The sequence below is a fragment of the Miscanthus floridulus genome, chromosome 6 (assembly GCF_019320115.1).
Source record: "Miscanthus floridulus cultivar M001 chromosome 6, ASM1932011v1, whole genome shotgun sequence".
Taxonomy (NCBI): Eukaryota; Viridiplantae; Streptophyta; class Magnoliopsida; order Poales; family Poaceae; genus Miscanthus; species Miscanthus floridulus.
Window position 1 is genome coordinate 89,853,302 of NC_089585.1, and position 19,569 is coordinate 89,872,870.

General features: G+C 48.8%; 1 protein-coding gene across 1 annotated transcript; it reads left to right on the top strand.

The window, feature by feature from the left end:
- The first annotated feature begins 12,099 nt into the window (after positions 1-12,099).
- Positions 12,100-17,605, top strand: LOC136458590 (auxin efflux carrier component 3a-like). The gene is made up of 6 exons (XM_066458533.1): positions 12,100-13,362; positions 13,465-13,837; positions 15,086-15,171; positions 15,353-15,510; positions 16,950-17,026; positions 17,135-17,605. Exons 1-6 carry the CDS (start codon positions 12,237-12,239, stop codon positions 17,208-17,210), a joined length of 1,896 nt encoding a protein of 631 aa, XP_066314630.1. The 5' UTR covers positions 12,100-12,236; the 3' UTR covers positions 17,211-17,605.
- Positions 17,606-19,569: the final 1,964 nt, after the last annotated feature.

The following is a 19,569-nucleotide window of genomic DNA, read 5'->3' on the forward strand; positions in this document are numbered from 1 at the left end:
CCGAGGCGGCGCTGTAGAAGTCCCTGGTGGACACTAAGGCGGTGCTCCAAAGAGCCCTGGAGACCATGGATACAAAGCGGAAAGCCCTGGAGTTGGAGCAAAAGGTTCGGTCGAAGGCTAACCAGGAAGTGCTCGCGCTTTGGGGCTGGGTGATGGGGACGGAGGAGGCGAATGCCCAGCTGCGTGAGCAGGTGACTCGGCAGGAGGAGGGACTCTCCATCCTCAAGAACACTCGCCTCGATATGTACCTTTTCAATTTTTCGGCGTGTCGGTTTCTTTCTTTAGCTTGATTCTGAGCTTGTCATCCTTTTTCCAGAGCTGGGGGAAAGGTGGAGTCATTAGAGTAGGACCTAGAGATGGCCAAAGCGATGTTTGGTCGAAATGCAGAGGCGTTGGCCAAGTCCCTTGAAGAGCGACATGCTCTCGAGGGGAAACTTGACCAGATAGGCAATGTCGCCCATCTTGTTGTCTCGGAGGTCTTCGGGTCAGCGCCAAGTACTAGTGTGCCCGCCATCCGGCTAGCGAAGGTTCCGGATGAGGTTCGGGCCCTCATCACCGAGGGGCTATGTCGGTATAGAAAGTGACCAACTAGTGAATATTTGTAGTTTTGCCGTATGTTGTGATCGGAGATGGCATAGCACTCAATGACATAGGGTTTATACTGGTTCAGGCAACATGCCATACGTCTAGTTTGAGTCGGTCAGTGACTTTATTCCTGAGTCTAGGTGCTCAAAGTTTGTAGTGGGGTTACACACGAGATGGTGAAAGATGGGGTGTAGGAGAGGTCTGGTCGGCTCTGGTCGGAAGGGCCGAGAGCGACAGGAGCTACGCTATGAGCTAAGTGTTCAAGCGTGTGCTTGAGGTCTGAACCTAGCGGTTCTATGGTTGTGAGCTAGTGAACTTGATTGATCTAATGAATCTGAAGGGACTGAGCTTGAATCAACTTGGGTTAACTGGATCTATTGGGAGAGAGCGCATCCCCTTTTATAGATGAAGGGGATGACCTTACAAGTGAGAGGGAGAGAGTATGAATGCTTCTAGGCTTGTTGCCCACACCGATGGGTACAGGATGATGGTAGGCGCGCACAACACTGTTGGATGTCAGATGCACATGGGAGGTCCGTCGTCTTGTTCGGGTATGGTAGATGTCAGGACCTACATATACTGTTGATGCCTAGAGGCATGTGAGGTATGGGAGTCAATGGCGTCCACAATACTATAGGGAAAATGTCGGTGCCTACAACACTATGTGTGTTAGGGAGGTTGCAGAGTACTGTTCCTATAGGCGTTTATGGTATGGTCGCTGGTATCGTGGTTTGATTTGTGCGCCCTGCCTGGCTTTCTCCGTTTGTTCCCTGGTCCTTTCCGAGCGGGCGTCCCCGGTCGATTGGTCCCAGTCGGCTCTAGTTGCGCCTGTTGGAGAAGAGCGGTGAGCAGGGCTTCTGCAAACCCCGATCGGAGACACGGGGTCAGAGTTAGAAGTAGTCCTTGGGCCTAGCCTTTCGATCAGAGAGGCTGTTGGAGGTGACTGGAGTCCGAAGTTAGCGCTTCGGTCGGAGAGGTGGACCAAAGGAGTCGACAAGCGGGCGTTGTTCCTCCTTGGCCAAACCTTTCGGTCAGTGACTGGACCGCCCTTCTGGCCTATTGTTTTAGACTCTTCAGTTGGCCCATGAGTTACGTGCTGTCTGCTTGGGCCGAGCCTTGGCGTGGAAGCCGGTCCCCGAGGGACCCCAGGTTTATGAATTCGATAGGCTATTCTATGGGACGTCGGGGGTGTTGACTTTGGTGGTGACGTACCACCCAGACCTAGACTTTGCCACCATCTATAGTGGGTATGCCGACGGCTGGAGCACGGAGGATATCCAGTCGCTCGAGGAGAGCTTGTTGCCACACGCAAAGTTATTGGCGGAGCAAGTCTCCACACAATGGGTGATGGATGCTCACCATGCGGACATGGCTGCAAGCACGCGTCAGGAGGATGTCGCCCAGCCTATGGATGGCCTAGAGCCTAGGTCAGAAGCGGTCATCGCCCCACCTCCGATCGAGCTGAACATTGCCCAGTCGAAGGACGAGCAGCCCCTACACTCACTGGTCGAGCCAGTAGCCAACGCCGCCACGGAGCCATAGTAGAAGTTTTAGAGTAGAAATACTTTAGCAAATGTAGAAGATAATCTCGTAGGGGAGCCCCCTCTGTAAAGTGTTTTTTTGTGATGGAACTACTTCGTTCGGGGAAGCTTGTCCCATTCGTTCCTTATTTTCACCTTAGCATAACTTTGTTTTTTATTCTTTCTTTTTGGTACCTGTCCGTTCACACCGTAGGCTGCAACCTTAAGAGTCTGGGTGTGGCCCGCGAGGCTCAGCTGCTCATAACTGTAGGCAGAGGCGGGGTGCGATCGGTCGGAATATTTAGAGCAAAGTTACGTAAGGTAATTAAAGGAATGAACTACCTTTTCGTTCTAGGAAAAATGTATTTATCATATGATAGTAAAAAAGGGGTGACATTGCATCCCCGTGGAGCCCCCGAGAGGCCCGAGCTGAAAGTGTTCGGGTCAACGCACTCTATAGGAGCTAACGTTAAGTAAAAACGATAAGACTGAATTTTAGGGGGGGAAACGATGTAGTTGTTCGCTATTCCAAGTGTTGGTGAGAACGTTGCCGTTGTCATCCTTCAGTCGGTAGGTGTCCGGTCAGTTTACCTTGGTCGCCGTATAGGGACCTTTAGTCGTTCGGATCCTTGCCTGCTACGCCCCCATTCTTGGCCGCTGCTTCTTTGCCATTTCCTTCCTTCAGCCCACAGGCCTGTTGCAGAATGCGCTTGGGGAGCTCGCAGTCCTTGTAGAGGTGTTTGATGGGGTAGGTGTGGTTGGTTCACGGGCTCTCCATGAGCTCGTTGAAGTGGTCTAGAAGGCCCTACTGGGGCTGCTTGTCCGTGTGATCAGCCGCGGCGACCAACGCGGAGTTGGCCGGTCAGCGATGATCTTTTTTGTTCTTTTTGCCCCTCTATGTGGAGGGCCCCTCGTCCTAATCCTCGCGCTTAGCCTTGCCTTTGCCCTGGTCTCCATTGAAGCGCTGTGGGAACGACGCTTTTGGGATGCGTCGGCCAAAGGCCCATGGTCTCGGGCCATCTAGGTTGGGACTCCCGTCGTCCAGCCGGCAACTGCGCCTGGGGTGTGTTTCACCACTCCTTGCGACGGTCCGGTCGGGGTCTGTGTCCCCTACCATCACTGTCGCTCGATGGACGTCATCATCATCCCGAGACCGACGCCGGTTGCTGATGACGCTACGAGCGTCTTGGTTCGGCCCGAGCCGCTTGCGTACAGGCAGTCGGTGTGGAGTGGGCGCTAGGTCAGAACAGGGCGCAGATGCAACCTATTGTGTTGCGCTCGGTGGTTGTAGCGATGAGCGGGTGGAGCGATTTGTCTGGTTCATCCCCACTCCCCTGGTGGGGAGAGAGGCCGCGAGTCGGTGTCGTGATGTGGAGCTCTCCGCCTATTGAACGGCGACAGTTTCCACCAGTGCCCGAAGGTTTCGGTGGATAGCTTGTTCCTGGGGGTCGTTCGGCTCGGGAAGGCCACGCAGAAGCATTGCCGCCACGACGATGTTCTGGCCAGCCCGAGCGAACTGTGGGAGGTAGTTCCCCTCCTCCATGATGTTGCGCTAGACCTGGCGGGCGTGACCTCAGGCGCCGCTCATCGGGTTATGTGCACGGGACGTAGTGTGGCGTGTCGAGCGCGCCGGCGCAGGTGGCGGCTGGTTCTGTCACCGTTGTCGTAGTCCTCGCCATGCTCTCATGTCAGCACGAGGGTCCAGAGGGGTGTGCTTCTGCAAGGACTCTGCCACCACGGGCGGCTATCCCAGAGCGTCCGCCACATCGCACTCCTAGGATGGACGGTGGCTAGGTGCCACGTCGCCGATGCTGGAGGAGCCGTCACTCTCAACATCGTCGTCCATGAGGTAGGAAATAGGTGGGAGCATAGCTTGCCATCCCCATGAATTCGGACATGAGAGGGGGCGGCGCCAGCATCCTTCGGAGCCCTAGGCGTACACATCCACAGGGGACGTGAGGCCGTAGGGGAACCGGTCGCATGGTGGTCGTGGTGCGGACAATGCAGTCCCTCCGGATAATCGGCGGGAGATAGTAAATAGTGAGTAAATAACAGCATGTATATTACTCAAAGCGGGGTTTGAGCAGAGCGTTTGCTCGGATTGAAGCGCATGCACCTCATCGTTGAAGTTGTCGTGTGTCCCAGAGCCGATGGAGGGCGCCCCTCCTATGGGCGCTGGAACAAGTGCCTCCTCACGGAGGTGTAGTACGTCGAGCGATCGGTGATGAAGTCCAGGCTTCCAAAGAAGATGACCTGGGACGGCTCAAACATAGGCGAAACCCACATCCCCATAGGTGGGAGTGCGGGAAACTTTAGTGAGCCGAAGCGAGTCGTATCGCTTGAGCCCGCCATGGCGAAGGTGACGGAAAAGTGGGCCATCCGATGACCAAAAGTGTGAACGTACAACGTCTTCCCCATGGATGGCGCCAACTGTCGGTGTAGAAAATGACCAACACGTAAATATTTGTAGTTTTGCCGTACGTTGTGATCGGATGTGGCCTGGCACTCAATGACACATGGTTTATACTGGTTCAGGCAACGCGCCCTACGTCCAGTTTGAGTCGGTCGGTGACTTTATTCCTGAGCCCAGGTGCTCGAAGTTTGTGGTGGGGTTACAAACGAGAAAGAGAAAGATGGGGGTACAGGAGGTCCGGTCGGACTCTAGTCTGAGGGGCCGAGAGTGATGGGAGCTCCGCTATGTGCTAAGTGTTCGAGCGTGTGCTTGTGGTTTGAACCTGGTGGTTCTGTTGTTGTGTCCTAGTGAACTGATTCATCTCCCCATTTGGGAGAGAGCTCATCCCTTTTTATAGATGAAGGGAACGACCTTACAAGTGAGAGGGAGAGAGTGTACGTATGCTAAGTCTTGTTGCCCACGCTATCGGGTACAAGATGATTATAGGCGCCCATAACACTGTTAATGTCAGATGCATGTGGGAGGTCATATTGTCTTCATCAGGTATGGCAGACGTCGGTGCCTGCCATACTGTTGATACCTAGAGGCATGCAAGGGGTTTTACCATGTTCGCCTGGTACGGTAAATGTCAACGCCCACAACACTGTTGATGCCCAAAGGCATGGTGGGGGAGCCTTACCGTGTTTGTCTAGTATGTGAGTTGATGGCGCCCACAACACTGTAGAGGAAATGTCGACGCCTACAACATTGCTTGGGTTCTGTCATGCCAAGAGGGTCGCAGGGTACTGTCCGGCAGGTGTACAGGGTACGGTCCTTGGTATTACGGTTTGACTTGAGTGTCCTACCTTACTTTCTCCGTCCGTTTTCCTAGTCCTTACCGAGCGGGCGTCCCCGGTTGGTTGTTCCCAGTCGGCTCTGATTTCGCCAGTTGGAGAAGAGCTGTGAGCAGGGGTTCAGCGCATCCCTGGTTGGGGGACGCGGGTCGGAGTCGGAAGTGGTGTTTGGCCAGGCCTTCCGGTCGGAGAAGCCGTCCGAAGGCGGGCTGGAGTCGGAAGCGAGGCCCTTCCGGTCGGAGAGGCGAGCCAGAGTCGGAAGCGAGGCCTTCCGGTCGGAGAGGCGTGCCAGAGTCGGAAGCGAGGCCTTCTGGTCGGGGAGGCGGGCCAGAGTCGGAAGCGGGCGTCGTTCCTTCTCAGTCGGGCCTTCCGGTCGGAGATTGGATCGTCCTTCTGTCCTGTTGTTTAGGTATTTGGGCCGGCCCATGAGTTGCGCGTCGTTTGCAACGTTGTCTGCCGAGCCGAGCCTTTGTTGGGAAGCTGGTCCATGAGGGACCCCGAGTTTATGAACCCGACACATAGTTTTTCTACATAATTTATTAAGAATTTTCATGTTTTCAACAAAACTACTAAATGAATTAGCTTTTGTTATACTTGCTATAGGTCTTGTAGCTTCTAGAGGAGGCTACCACTAAATGTCATAGCCTGTCATTTAAAACCTTGTATTTATAGTTTATAAACAAATGTTCTCCTAACAAACAATTATATTAAAACTATGTGACAATAACTTTGCAAGTTTTTACTTTAAATAACTTTATACATTTTATCAAGTCATTATAACATATCAATACTCGTAATTTAATTCTAAGCACTCTAACTTTTGATAAAAATAATACTAGCAAACATATAATTCTTTGAATGAGGAAACTCAACGTCAACATCTTGAGTGCTACAGTGCAGAATAAAACAATTGTTTATTCTATTATAGTTGCTAAGGATGGATTTTGGGACTAGAAACCATTTTTTTAATAAAATATAAAGGAATTTTTGAATAAGTTCAAGAGCTTGAAGGATTAAAAAATTGCAATAATTTATAAGATTAAAAGTTGGAAACCAACATACATATTCATAATGTCACCAAAAGGGTGCAACAAGAGTTGATAGAACTTAAGCTAAGATTCAAATTAATAAATACATATTTAAACCCCACATGGATACAATGTAAAGGATGAGAACATGTAGAGAGTAATCTGTTCTATGTACTAAATTTATTCACAAAACTTGAACTTTAATACTCATGTGCAGTAAGATTCTGGGCCGTGCTGAGACATGGGTTTATGGGCTATCCATGGCTACCGAATTGATGACAAGTTCTTTTTTCTGATTTTTGAAAGATTTTTTATGATTTTTTTTATCACGCCTTGTAAAATCAATGTGAAAGTTTAATTGGGACCTCCAATTTAGTAACAGTAAGATAAAATGTCCTATGGCCTCTATGAATCCGTTTCTGTGTGAGGGATATAAAATTCTTTTAGGCCTCGTTCGGTTGTGCAGGAACCATCCCCTGGAAAGATTCCCAACTCGAATGGTTAGCTAATTTGTAAATGCTTGATCAAGCTAGAATGATTTCTAGACCTATTCCAAGATAACCGAACAGGCCTTAGGTCCCTCCGTCGTCGGTCGACCATGCTCCATGCATTAGGACTTTGCCTGAGAGATTGAGAGAACTTTGCATGCCTGTTCTTTCGAAAGAAACTTTGCATACCAGTTCTGAACTTTTGAGCAGCTGGTGACTGATCTGATGAGACGCGTAACACAGATGCAGCGCTGAATTAGTGAGCGAAAAGACTGCAGTAAAAATCTCGTGCCTGACTGCCTGAGTGCTTCAAAGTCATATGACATGCCGGACTGGGTTGACAGAGTATCAATCTGAATGGGCTAGGATTTGGACGTGACTGCACGAGAATTGGTCGTTGCTTCGTTGGCATGTAGGAAGGAGAGCCAGCTTACTCAGCGTCCAGTAAAGTAATCCATTGCGGGACGCCAGTGTCACAGTCGGACACTGGTCTGGTGCAGTACGCATCATGGTTAATGCAGTTGTAGCATAGAGTGGGTGGACACTCTGATGTCTCTGCGTGCTGCAGTACTTCGACGGGATTATCTGAACTCACAAGGCGATGGTAAACCCTGAATGTGACACCGATACTGGTCTCCCACATTGGACCATCAGCCTGTTTGGCAGCTCGTATCTGGCTTATAAGCCTTGTCAGTCAACAAATAGTATTTTTCTCTCACACCAAATCAACCAACGGTACTTTCAGCCATGTCTTATAAGCCAATCCAGCCGAAACAAGAAGACTGCATGATCAGCTAAATATTTAGCAGCAGTACATAGGAAATGCTTTACCAAGAGTTGGGACAGCGCACGCCGAATATATAGGAGTATTATTTCTTCATCTGCCATTTTTAGTCCACTGCAACTACAAGGTCATAGGAAAAAAACCTTGCGACATCATCATCATCCAAACTGTTTGTGCAAAAAATATAGGACAACACATGAAAAATACATAAATATCAATCCCTCGCGATCGGTCACCAATAAACGATGTTGTACCTTTCTCAGCCATTTGGTCCTTCCCATGCAAATAAAAGAAACCATAATGTGATTCACAGCAAATCAAAGTGTGAAAGTGAAAGCCAGCAAAAAGTATAGCAATGGGTGATGTAGTCCGTCTACAGGATCAGACACTCATGTACAGTACAGATGCCCTATTGATCAGATGCGAATCCTTCTTGATCTTGGAGATTTTTTTTTTAGAAACTCATAGATGGGAGATTAATGGGAATCAACATTTGCACCCAGTAATGATGCAAATTGTGTTCATCATTAAGGGGGTATTTGCTTTCACTGACAGGATGGGACAAGTCCTAACGTTTGGTTGAGAGACAAGAACATTCCAAATTTTTGAGGGGATTTCTTCGTCCCACCTAGAACACGGCCATGTGCGCGGATAGACATAGGTGATGCGGCCATACGAGAGGAGAGAAGATGACAGGAGGTGAAGGTGGAGATGGATGGTGCGCCGACTGTTAAGGCGCTGGTTGCAAAGGTGCCAGCATGGGCATTGGCGGACTTCGCAAGCCATAGGGGGGTGGGAGAGACGGGAGCATGAGCTCGTGATGCCGCCGAGCAGGGTAGAAAGAGGCCAGACACAAAGCGGAGGCCAATGGGGCGGAACATAGTATGTTGGAGTTTGGCACGGACGCATTTTGCACTACTACAGTACATATTTTTGCAGATGGTCAGAATAGATTTCTAGAGGCGTGCATTCAGTCCGCCTAGAACTCTTCGCTTCTGTTAATCTACGACAGCACAGGTGGCCTCCCTACCCGCTTGCAAAAATAGCAACTACGGAAGCGGATTCCTTACAACGTCCGCCTCTGTTATTAATTGATAAAAAACAAAAACATCCATGAGCCCACTGGCGAGCCCATTCCAGAGCCCATTGACGAGCCCACTCCCAGCCCCCAAGCCGGATCCGCCGCTGTCGTGCCACCACGAACCGTGGTGCCGCTGCCATGAGCCAGATCCGCCGCTCGGGGCCGCACCGCCGATGTGAGGCCACGTCACCAATCGGGAGTCATGCGTTGCCACCGCCGCTCCAAGGCTGCGTCGTTGCTTGGGGCCGCACCACCGGATCCGCCGTCGCTCTAAGGCCACACTACCGCTCACCGATCCGTGAGCAGCCGCTGTCGCTCGGGGCCGCACCACTCGAGGCTCCGCCCCTGCGACAAGGTCGCACCGCCGCTCGAGGGTGGGTTAGGGGCGTCGCCGTCGCTCGCCATTAGTTTTGCGCAGCTGTCGCTGCTAACCAAAACGCGCTGCCGCCAGGAGCTGTGAGAGGAGAGCAATTTAGGAGAGGATGAGAGAACAGTGAGGAGAGCTGAAAACCCTAAGGCAATATATACATAGTCCCAATAGAGAGTAATTGGCCGCGTATTTAACCAGCCTTGCTAGGCCTCAGCTATATTAACAGAGGTGGGCCTCTTCCGTAGATAGATTTTGAGAGACGGATAACTTTTTGGTGTCACCGTAAATAAAATGACCACCTCTGTAAATTGATTTCGACAGACGGACATTTTTTAGCAGCTTCCATAAATAAAATGACCGTCTCCGAAAATCCTCATGTGTTTTAGGAGACAGCTACATTTTGTGTCTGTCTCCGTTAATAAAATAGCATGTATCCTAAAATTAATTTTATAGTAGTGTTGGGTGAGCTCCACCTCGTCCTCGCCGCCAGCTTAAGGGCTCTAGGCCTAGCCCTACTGTGGGCATCAGGTCGCTGGCCTAGAGGCGTAGGAGGAAGGGCGGTGCGGGCGGTTGTGCCATAGGTTCTGGTGGATGCATACGCACGAAAGGAAGGAAGATGGGAAATAAGAAGAAAGAAAAAAAGAAAAGAAGAGAAGAATTGGATGGATGGCCCCACATTTCATGTGGATGGTCTCACTTTTGATGTTCCATAACCAAACCAAAAACTAGACAGCCCCGTCCCTCCTTAATCAAGCAGGATACGGGGCAACCTCTCCCTAAGAACTAGAACGGGACCATCTCATCTCACGATGTGTATCAACCAAATACAAACTAAGAGGCTTTGCATGCTTAAATCTTTTTCCTTTAAAATGGAAACGGCGTTCATTCAGTCTTTGCTCCGCATGCAAATAGTGAAATCACTCTAGCTCTACAGCCACAGCGAGCAATATCAAGCGCACCTAATGCCTTTCATTCAGCATTGATGGTTGTAGGCGAGACTTTTATCACGCATTTCCTAATTGCTAAGAGCAAGTATAATAACTGACTATAAGCAGGCTAAATACTAAGGTGGAGGAGAGAGAAGATGAGATTGAGAAGAAGCGAGTTGTAAGGAAGCATCTCCAAGAGTATCCAATAATCCTTCCCAATCCATGTTTTTTGGAGAAGAATAAAAAAAATCCATCTCCAACAACTTCCAAACTCATCTCCAAATCTTTTGGCACTTGGGAAAACCCCCCACTTGCGCGTAAAGATCCGCGAACTCAGGTGGCGTGTATCTTCTTTCGGTGTGTATGGGTCGGTCAATCTAAAAGTGAAAGGGCGTGAGAAAGAATAAAGAGTAGAAAATGATTTCTGATGCAAATGAACAAGAAAGAAAGAATATATAAAAGTGGTTACGATAATTTAGAAATAGTATAGGATTCCTTATGTAAAATTGTCTTCTATATGTTAGGAGTGAATTATTGGAAACTCTTGGAGATGACCTTCTTTATTGCTCCCAATACTTTTTGGGGAGTTGCAAAACTCCATGTTTTTGGGAAGAAAATATTGGGTACTCTTGGAGATGCTCGTCTTAGACACAAGCACCGAGAAACTTTGTGAGAGAGACAAGTGAGACATGTATTAATAGTGAAAAGCTAACTACTGTATGGATAGGCTGAAAGATAGGCTGCAAAAATCTTTACAGCCAGCAGTCGGCTGTATTATTAGCCTTGCTCTAAGGTCGGCAGCGAATGAAGTTTATTGGCCATGTAAGAAAACTAATCAAGAGGACAAATTAATCAAAGATATTAGGGACATTCGTGTAAAGAAATAGAGAGATTAACAAGCTGTCATGCAACTTAATAAATAACTTTTAGCTTTGTCCAAAGCAAATCCATAAGCAAATCTACTGTCTCTAAATAAATAACTTCTAGACTTGTACTAAGTAATTTTTGTAAGTTTGACTAATTATGTAGGAAAGAATATTAACTACTAAATGGGTCCCTGAGTGGCCGATTCAAATCTACCTTTGAACCTTGAACAAAAATCAATCTTGATTTTCATGCCATAAATTGTAAGACGCTTTGTTATTTCTAGATTCATAGTTTTTGTTATGTACTTAGATATACACTGTGTCTAAATACATAGTAAAAAATAGTATATTTAGAAAAGCTAAAAATTCTTATAATTTGGATGGATGGGGTATATACGAAGCTAGAATTATTATGTTGTTCTCTTCCTAACTCTAATCAAAATCAATATCAGGAATTTTACATGCGAGCAGGTTGATGCTATTTCACATGTACCTGGCAAGTTATCCAAAAGTTACCTTGGTCTCCAAGGTCGGAATTGACAATATGGGGTGATCATGCAAATCAAATCTTTCTGGATACTCCTTCCGTCTCTAAATAAATAACTTATAGATTTGTCCTAATCAACTTTTGTAAATTTGACTAATTTTGTATGAAAGAATATTAACATCTATGACACTAAACGAGTACACTAATTATACTAATTTTGTGCCATAAGTATTGTTTTTTTTTCGATAATTCAGTTAAACCTATAAAAGTTTTAACTTGGTATATAACTCTAGAGGTTGATTTATTTAGACAAACACATATGTAGATATAAAAAATCGAAGAAAATAAAGGTCCTGTTTGGTTGCTGCCCTGGCAGCCAAATGCCTATCAGGCAACAGATCTTGGTCACCGAGCAGTCAAAATCAATTGCCTAAATTGGTGGCTGGCCAGAGAAGCTTGCCTGGGCAAGCAACCAAACAGGTCATGAGTGGCCGATTCAAATTTAACTTTGAACCTCGAACAAAAATCAATCTTGATTTTCATGCCATAAATGAACCTTGATTCAAACCCCGGCTCCGGCGTTTTTTCCGTGCACACGGCATTCCACCGGATCGCTCGATCTAGACGGTGTTTGTTTGTCGCAGTCGCAACCGATTCGCGCTGCTCCCGTATAAATAGAATGGCGCCGGCGACCGGCGTTGCCCACTTCAAGACCGGAAGAGCCCACTCCTGCATGTAACTCGGATACTCCACCCGAGAGTCCGCGACACCTCACCTCCTGAAGTAGAATCCCGAGAGCCTTCCTCCCTCCTCCCTCCTCCGTTGGGCGTTGGCCGCCGGGGGTGGGCCAAGATGATATCGGGGAACGATATATACACGGTGCTGACCGCGATGGTGCCTCTCTACGTGGCCATGTTCCTGGCGTACGGGTCGGTGCGGTGGTGGCGCATCTTCACGCCGGACCAGTGCTCCGGCATCAACCGCTTCGTCGCCATCTTCGCCGTGCCGCTGCTGTCCTTCCACTTCATCTCCACCAACGACCCCTACGCCATGAACCTCCGGTTCCTGGCCGCGGACACGCTGCAGAAGCTGCTCGTCCTCGCGGGGCTGGCCGTGTGGTCGCGCCTGCTGCCCTCCAGGCTCGCGGCCGCGGCGCCGCGGCTGGACTGGTCCATCACGCTCTTCTCGGTGTCCACGCTGCCCAACACGCTGGTGATGGGGATCCCGCTGCTGATCGCCATGTACGGGCCCTACGCCGGGTCCCTCATGGTGCAGGTCATCGTGCTCCAGTGCATCATCTGGTACACGCTGCTGCTGTTCCTCTTCGAGTTCCGCGCCGCGAGGATGCTGATCGCGGACCAGTTCCCGGACACCGCGGCGGCCATCGCGTCGCTGCACGTGGACGCGGACGTGGTGTCGCTGGAGGGCGGCCGCGCCGAGACGGAGGCCGAGGTGGCGGAGGACGGCCGGCTGCACGTCACGGTGCGCCGCTCGTCGGCTTCGCGGCGGTCGCTGCTGCTGACGACGATGGTGACGCCGCGGCCGTCCAACCTGACGGGCGCGGAGATATACTCCATGAGCTCGTCGCGGCAGCACAGCCCGCGGGGCTCCAACTTCAACCACGCCGACTTCTTCGCCATGGTCGACGGCTCCGGCGCGCCGCCCCCGCCTATTCCCGCCGGCGCGCGCGCCTCGAGCTTCGGCGCCGCCGAGCTGTACTCGATGCACTCGTCGCGGGGGCCGACGCCACGGCAGTTCAACTTCGACGAGCGCTCCGCCTCGGCACGGTCGTCGTGGAGACCCGCCGGCGCCGTGCCCAGCTGCCACGACGCCAAGGAGCTCCACATGTTCGTGTGGAGCTCGAGCGCCTCCCCCGTCTCGGAAGTCAGCGGCCTGCCGGTCTTCACCGGTGGCGCGGGCAAGGAAATTCGCTTGGTTGTCCCCGCCGAGCTACCGCAGAACGGCTCGGCCGGCAAAGGTCCGCGCCGCGCCGCGCGCGCGTCAACACTAACGCTAGCACACACATCTGCTTCATGCTTTGCGTACAGTATGCGAATCCCTTTTTTTTTGTCGTTTTCAGAGAAGGAGAGCAACGGTGCAGTAGCTGCGGCGGCAGGGGAAGCCGAGGCTTTCGGCTTCGGCGGTGGCAAGACGACGGCGGAGGACGACGCGGAGGCGGGAGAAGCAGGCGGGCCCGGCGAGCAGCTGACGAAGCTGGGGTCCAGCTCCGCCACGGCCGAGCTGCGCGTGAAGGACGTGGACGGCGTGGCGGACGGCGGCGGCGGGTACGACCCGGACGACGCGGGGGGCGGCGGCGCGCGGGCGCAGCAGCAGATGCCGCCGGCGAGCGTGATGACCCGCCTGATACTCATCATGGTGTGGCGCAAGCTGATCCGCAACCCCAACACGTACTCCAGCCTCATCGGCCTCGCCTGGTCCCTCATCGCGTTCCGGTATGCTACGAAGTCTACACCTTTTCACGTGACCTGCTGCCTCACTCATTGTCTATGCTAGTCTACCGAGTACACATGCTAGGGGTGTAGTAACTGCTTTACATAACAGATTGCGACCAATTAGGCAAGCGAGCAGAGTATCGCTTCAAGCTTAGGCCCTGTTTCCCAGAAATTTTCACACGAGTGTCACCTCGAATCTTGCGGCACATGCATAGAGTATTAAATATAGACGGAAAAAAAAACTAATTGCACAGTTTGATTGGAAATCGCGAGACGAATGTTTAAAGCCTAATTAGGTCATGATTAGCCATAAATGCTACAGTAACCAACATGCGTTAATGACGGATTAATTAGGCTTAATAAATTCGTCTCGCAGTTTCCAGGCGAGTTATGTAATTAGTTTTTTTATTAGCATCCGAAAACTCCTCCCGATATCCCCGAAACATCCGATGTGACATCTAAAAATTTTCATTTCACGAACTAAACGCAGCCTTACTCGATAACTAATAGCGATCAGTACTAGGCGTCTAGGCCAGTGTGTGTGTGTGTATATATATATATATATATATATATGTGTGTGTGTGTTCATGCTGGTTGCTCTGATCGTGCTAGGGACTGAATGACTTTATTACATTACATAAACAGAGAGGCGACAAGTTGGGCATGGATAGACGGTAGCGCACCGCAGACAGTACTTTTTCCTGATTATAGTTAAGTTTGGTGCTGCCGAATTGGCGATAAGCGAGAGATGAATCGATTTGTCTGTCATCTTTGGCGATGCCTAGCAAAGCTGCTGGCAGTGGGCGACGACGCGACGTTAGATTCCGGCCTAAATGCAGGGAATAACCGAAAAGCAGCTTTTACGGGCGCCGGGCGCCCGGACGGTGGCGGTGGCAGATGAGTTGAATGTTTCCCCGGCCGGACCGGACCGGACCACACCGCGGGGCGGGTCCGGCAAGCTCCAATCGCGAACTGTTGGTAGCCGGAAAGACGAAGGGAGCTCGATCGCACGGCGCACGAGCACTGGATGGACGCCAATCATTGGTGGATTCATGTCATCATGAGCACCTCTTTTGGAGTTTGTTATAAACCTCTGCAGCACAACTGTTTACTTGGGCTAATCATCGCCGTTAGAGCAGTGCTTAATTTGTCTGCTGGCCCAATTGTGAATGAATATACTGCTGGTATGTACTGTTCGAGCTAATTAAGCTCTGACGCCTAACGGGTGGCGTACGGTGGTGGTTGCAGGTGGCACATCTCCATGCCGGCGGTCGTGGCCAAGTCCATCTCCATCCTCTCGGACGCCGGGCTCGGGATGGCCATGTTTAGCCTGGGTGAGTACACTAACTCCTACGTGACGCGAGCGAGCGCCCACACCCCTTGTGCTCCTGTCGTCCCGTAGCCCTGCACCGCCAATTAGTCCCGCGCCCACACGCCGAGGCGGCCACTGGCCCGCGGCGCGCCGGCGCCCGCCCGATCGAGCTAACTGACACTCTCTCTCTGTCTCGTGGCCAGGATTGTTTATGGCGCTGCAGCCGAATCTCATCGCGTGCGGATGGCGCGCCACCGGCATCTCCATGGGCGTCCGCTTCCTCGCCGGCCCCGCCGTCATGACCGCCGCGTCCCTAGCCATCGGCCTCCGAGGGTCACTTTTGCGGGTCGCTATTGTGCAGGTAATAACCGTATACATGTATAAACGATCTGCTTTAAGAATTGGTGGTAGTGGTGAAAAGTGAGTTCTCATCTTGCCCAATCGAATCATTGGTCCGGTTCGCTTTCCAAATTTGTCACGCTAAAGATTTGGCAAGTTATGATCTTGCCTAGTATTTGGTTTGCTGCTAAAACTTGTCAAACTCTTACGTTTGGTTTCTCAAATCTATGGTAATTTTTTGCCTAACTTTTGGCTTGCCAAATCTTTGACATGACAAATTTTGAAACTCAACCAATCATGCAGTTGTGTCCGGCTTACCAACTATGCGCCAGTACGTGCATGACCGACTGTCAGGTGGAGCTCCTGGCTTTATATCAACACCAAATTAGGGTCTCTATTTTTTTATTTAGGGCACCTACATTTTAGGTGTCATGTTTTCTAGGCTTACAACAGGAGCCCCAAATTAGGATTTTACTTTAGTGAACCCATTGCTAGTCACATTTTTTTTCTTTTTTTCTCTCATCTTCCATCCCCACCCATAGCTGCCGAGTCTCGTGTCTCGTGACATGGCCTTCCATTCTCACTATATCTGACACCATTGCTCCCTCCACCGCTACTAGTGGGGGGTGGGGGGGGGGGGGGGGGGGGGGTTGAACTTTAAGCAGAGGGGCAACCTACAAGAGGTGAGGTTTAGGCTGGGAGCTTGGGAGGGTGAGCCCCCTTCGCCACTTTAATTTGCAGGAGAGCCGTCGAGAGGGCACGCATGCGAAGAGGGATGCAGGTGAGGACGGCATGTGAGGAGGGTTGCCCTGATTTTGCAGTGGCAGTGGAGACGACGAGAGGGTAGAGCTCGGGTAGAGGATGCCGTGAGGGCGCTGCGACGGTGGAGGCAAAGGAAGGACATAACTTGGGTAGGAGGGTAGCAGGGAGGGGGAGAGTCGGAGTTCGGATTTGGCCTGTGAGGAGAGGGTAGGTGGCGCCTAATGGCTGAATCTGAGGCTAGTGGTGGTGGGAGTGCTCGAACAGGACAGTGCAGGTGGGATCCGAGTGGGAGTGGATGGAAAATGGTAGGAAATATAAAAGAAGTTAGAGTCTTGGGAAGAGCCCTCGGAAATGAGGCTTTGCGAGGAAAGACTTTGTGGGCATCCTACTTATGGGGCCAAGAGTAGGGCCAGAAGAGCTAGCCCTTAGGAATAGGGCATACTACTTTTAGGGCTAAGAGTAGGTGCTTTGTTGGAGTGACTTTTTTTTGTTGCCCTGTAGCGCCCATAATATAGGATGAAGGTTTGAGTAGTGACTCTACTAAAGCTGCTCTTATAAATGGGCTTGTTCAATGCAACGTTGTATAACTTTCCCCGCAACATTGTACTACTAGCCCGACTAGACGGAAGTGACCATGTACTCTATTTCTCTATAAAATAAATAATAGTGTAATGATTTTCTGGGCATTATATTCCACAGGCGGCTCTACCGCAAGGGATCGTGCCCTTTGTGTTCGCGAAAGAATACAACGTCCACCCGGCCATCCTGAGCACTATGTAAGTGATTATCAGCCATGCATGCATATATACTTTGTGTATTGTTGGGCCAGGTTTTGCAAGAGCTGAAGATTGAATTTAATTATATGGTCATTGTAAATTTTGCAGGGTAATTTTCGGTATGCTGATAGCCCTGCCGATCACCTTGATCTACTACATCCTTCTTGGATTGAAACCAGTGTAGCTGCTCGCCCGGCCCCACACCACATGATGAGGCATGAGGCAGAACTTGGAGTCTTGGACAACGCTGAGCTGGTGGTTGCACTCAAGCGTGTGGCCCACATGCATGGCTGGAGCCTTGTAATTTTGAGTCAGCTCCAGTGTACCCTTTGGGGGTGATTAGCTAGGCATGCATGCGGTTTGTGTTGCTTATTAGTACTAATCCATCTTGTCGTTTGAGGATTGCATGTGCAGTGTTCATGCCCATATATACCCTAGTTTAAGCTTTAAGGGCCTTGTACCCTAGAGATCTCGATTTGTTTGTAGCGACAAATAAACCATACATGCGTAATATTTGCTCGCTGCATTGGGAGACAGAGATACTGCGAAGGAGAATTATTTACTGTGCGCTTCAGTTCGTGCAAACATGAGTTCAAAGGAAAGTACAATCGATGGGCGTGTTTAGTTCGTGGAGTCAACCTATGCATTATAAGGTGATGCATTGTAAGTTCATCCCATGATAGTGGAACCAACTCATTTCTCATACATGTACTAATTATTAGCTTGTGAGAAATGATGTGGTGATGAATCAACTCATTCCATTTCATAAAACCAAATACAAAAAGTGAAGAGTGAGAAGATGATGGACTACCCCATTCCTCAAACCAAACACACCCGATATATACTCCATGCTCATTGCACTCACAATGCATCTAGTTTGTGTGGTATCCTTCGTGTATATTTTTGCTTGAGTTTGATGGTGCACAAATCAAGAAAATATTCAGTGCAAACACTCTATTAGGTTGAATCGTGAAAATCCTTTAATTAGAAAAACATGATTAGAAGTTTTCAAAAAAGAATTGAAACTATGCATGTCCATAATGCATCTATAGACGTACAATGTCGCAACATTTGAGATTCAAACTCATTTAAAAAAAAATCATATGAAAAAAAACAAACTTTAGGTGCATAAGTTCTCACCGAGAGTTTGTTGTTTTCATATGATTTTTTCTAGATTGAGTTTGAATCTCAAGTTTTTGCTAAATGTACATCTACGGATGCACTATGGATGCGTGTAGTTTCATTTTTTAGAATCCTTAAGTATATGTTTTTTTTTCTAAATGATTTTCATGATTGCAACGAAGGGGTTGCACTGAATATTTCCTTGCACACATCTCCCTCATTTTCTGTATGTAGTATTTGGATTTGAATAAATAAAAACTTTGTAGTTTCTTACTATTACATTATTAATTTATTACTAAGGCTTTCCTTTAACCCTTATATACTTGCTAGCTAGAAAAAGAGATAAACCCTACCAATTACCTCACAAAATAGAAATATTCAGAAAAAATAGGTAGACTCAAATCATCATTGGCAATAATAATCCTTAGATGCATTCTGTTTCCTATAAAATCATCCACATTTTCTATTTAAAAAATAGTCTAAAGTAACCCAAAATCTATATTTAAAGTACTCACCTCTGTTTTAATCTAGTTAAGCCCTTGAATTGGCATCTACACCTATCTCTACAATTATTAAAAATTACCTAAAGTATACCACAAATATGCATTTAAATTACACACACACACACACACACACACACACACACACACACACACACACACACACACACACACACACACACACACACACACACACACACACACACACACACACATATATATATATATATCCAAAGTACTTCTATTTATGCATGTGACTTACACACTCATACTATTGTTAATACATAAAAAACTAATTTAATATATAACATGCTGCTGCATGTGTATACCACGTACCATGTGTGCATGTATGCAGGAAATAATGAGAACATGGAATTCCAAGCCAAATAAATAGCTCAAACTAAGGTTTCAATACACATGGCAGCACACATCACATGGAGGTGTGATGCAAACAGAGAGAAACTATGAGTGGATGGAAAGAATATGGAGTAATTAGTAACCAAAGACTATCACAAGTGAAGAACCTTACAAGTATATATATATGAATTGTATTAGAATATGAAAAAATGGTGAGATAGAACAAAAATACAATTTTTGGTTACCTGTGGGCCCAAATTCATCAACAAACTTCTAACAATCTGTGGCAGAACCGCCCAAATTATATGGCTCACGTGCGCCCATCATTGTCTCCCAAACTTCTAACTGCTGCACACGTAAGCCACACAATCCCGGTAGTCTGTCGGGTGTCCTCGGGAAACCCGAATCATCCATGTTTTCTTTCCGAGCAGGATACATCACAGAAGGCATTGCAGTATTACAACAGTTTATACAAATATACGAATATATTACATTGAAATAACAACGGAAGTCTTACAAACTGTAAGTTTACAAACCATTTGTTTAGTTATTACAAACCATAAG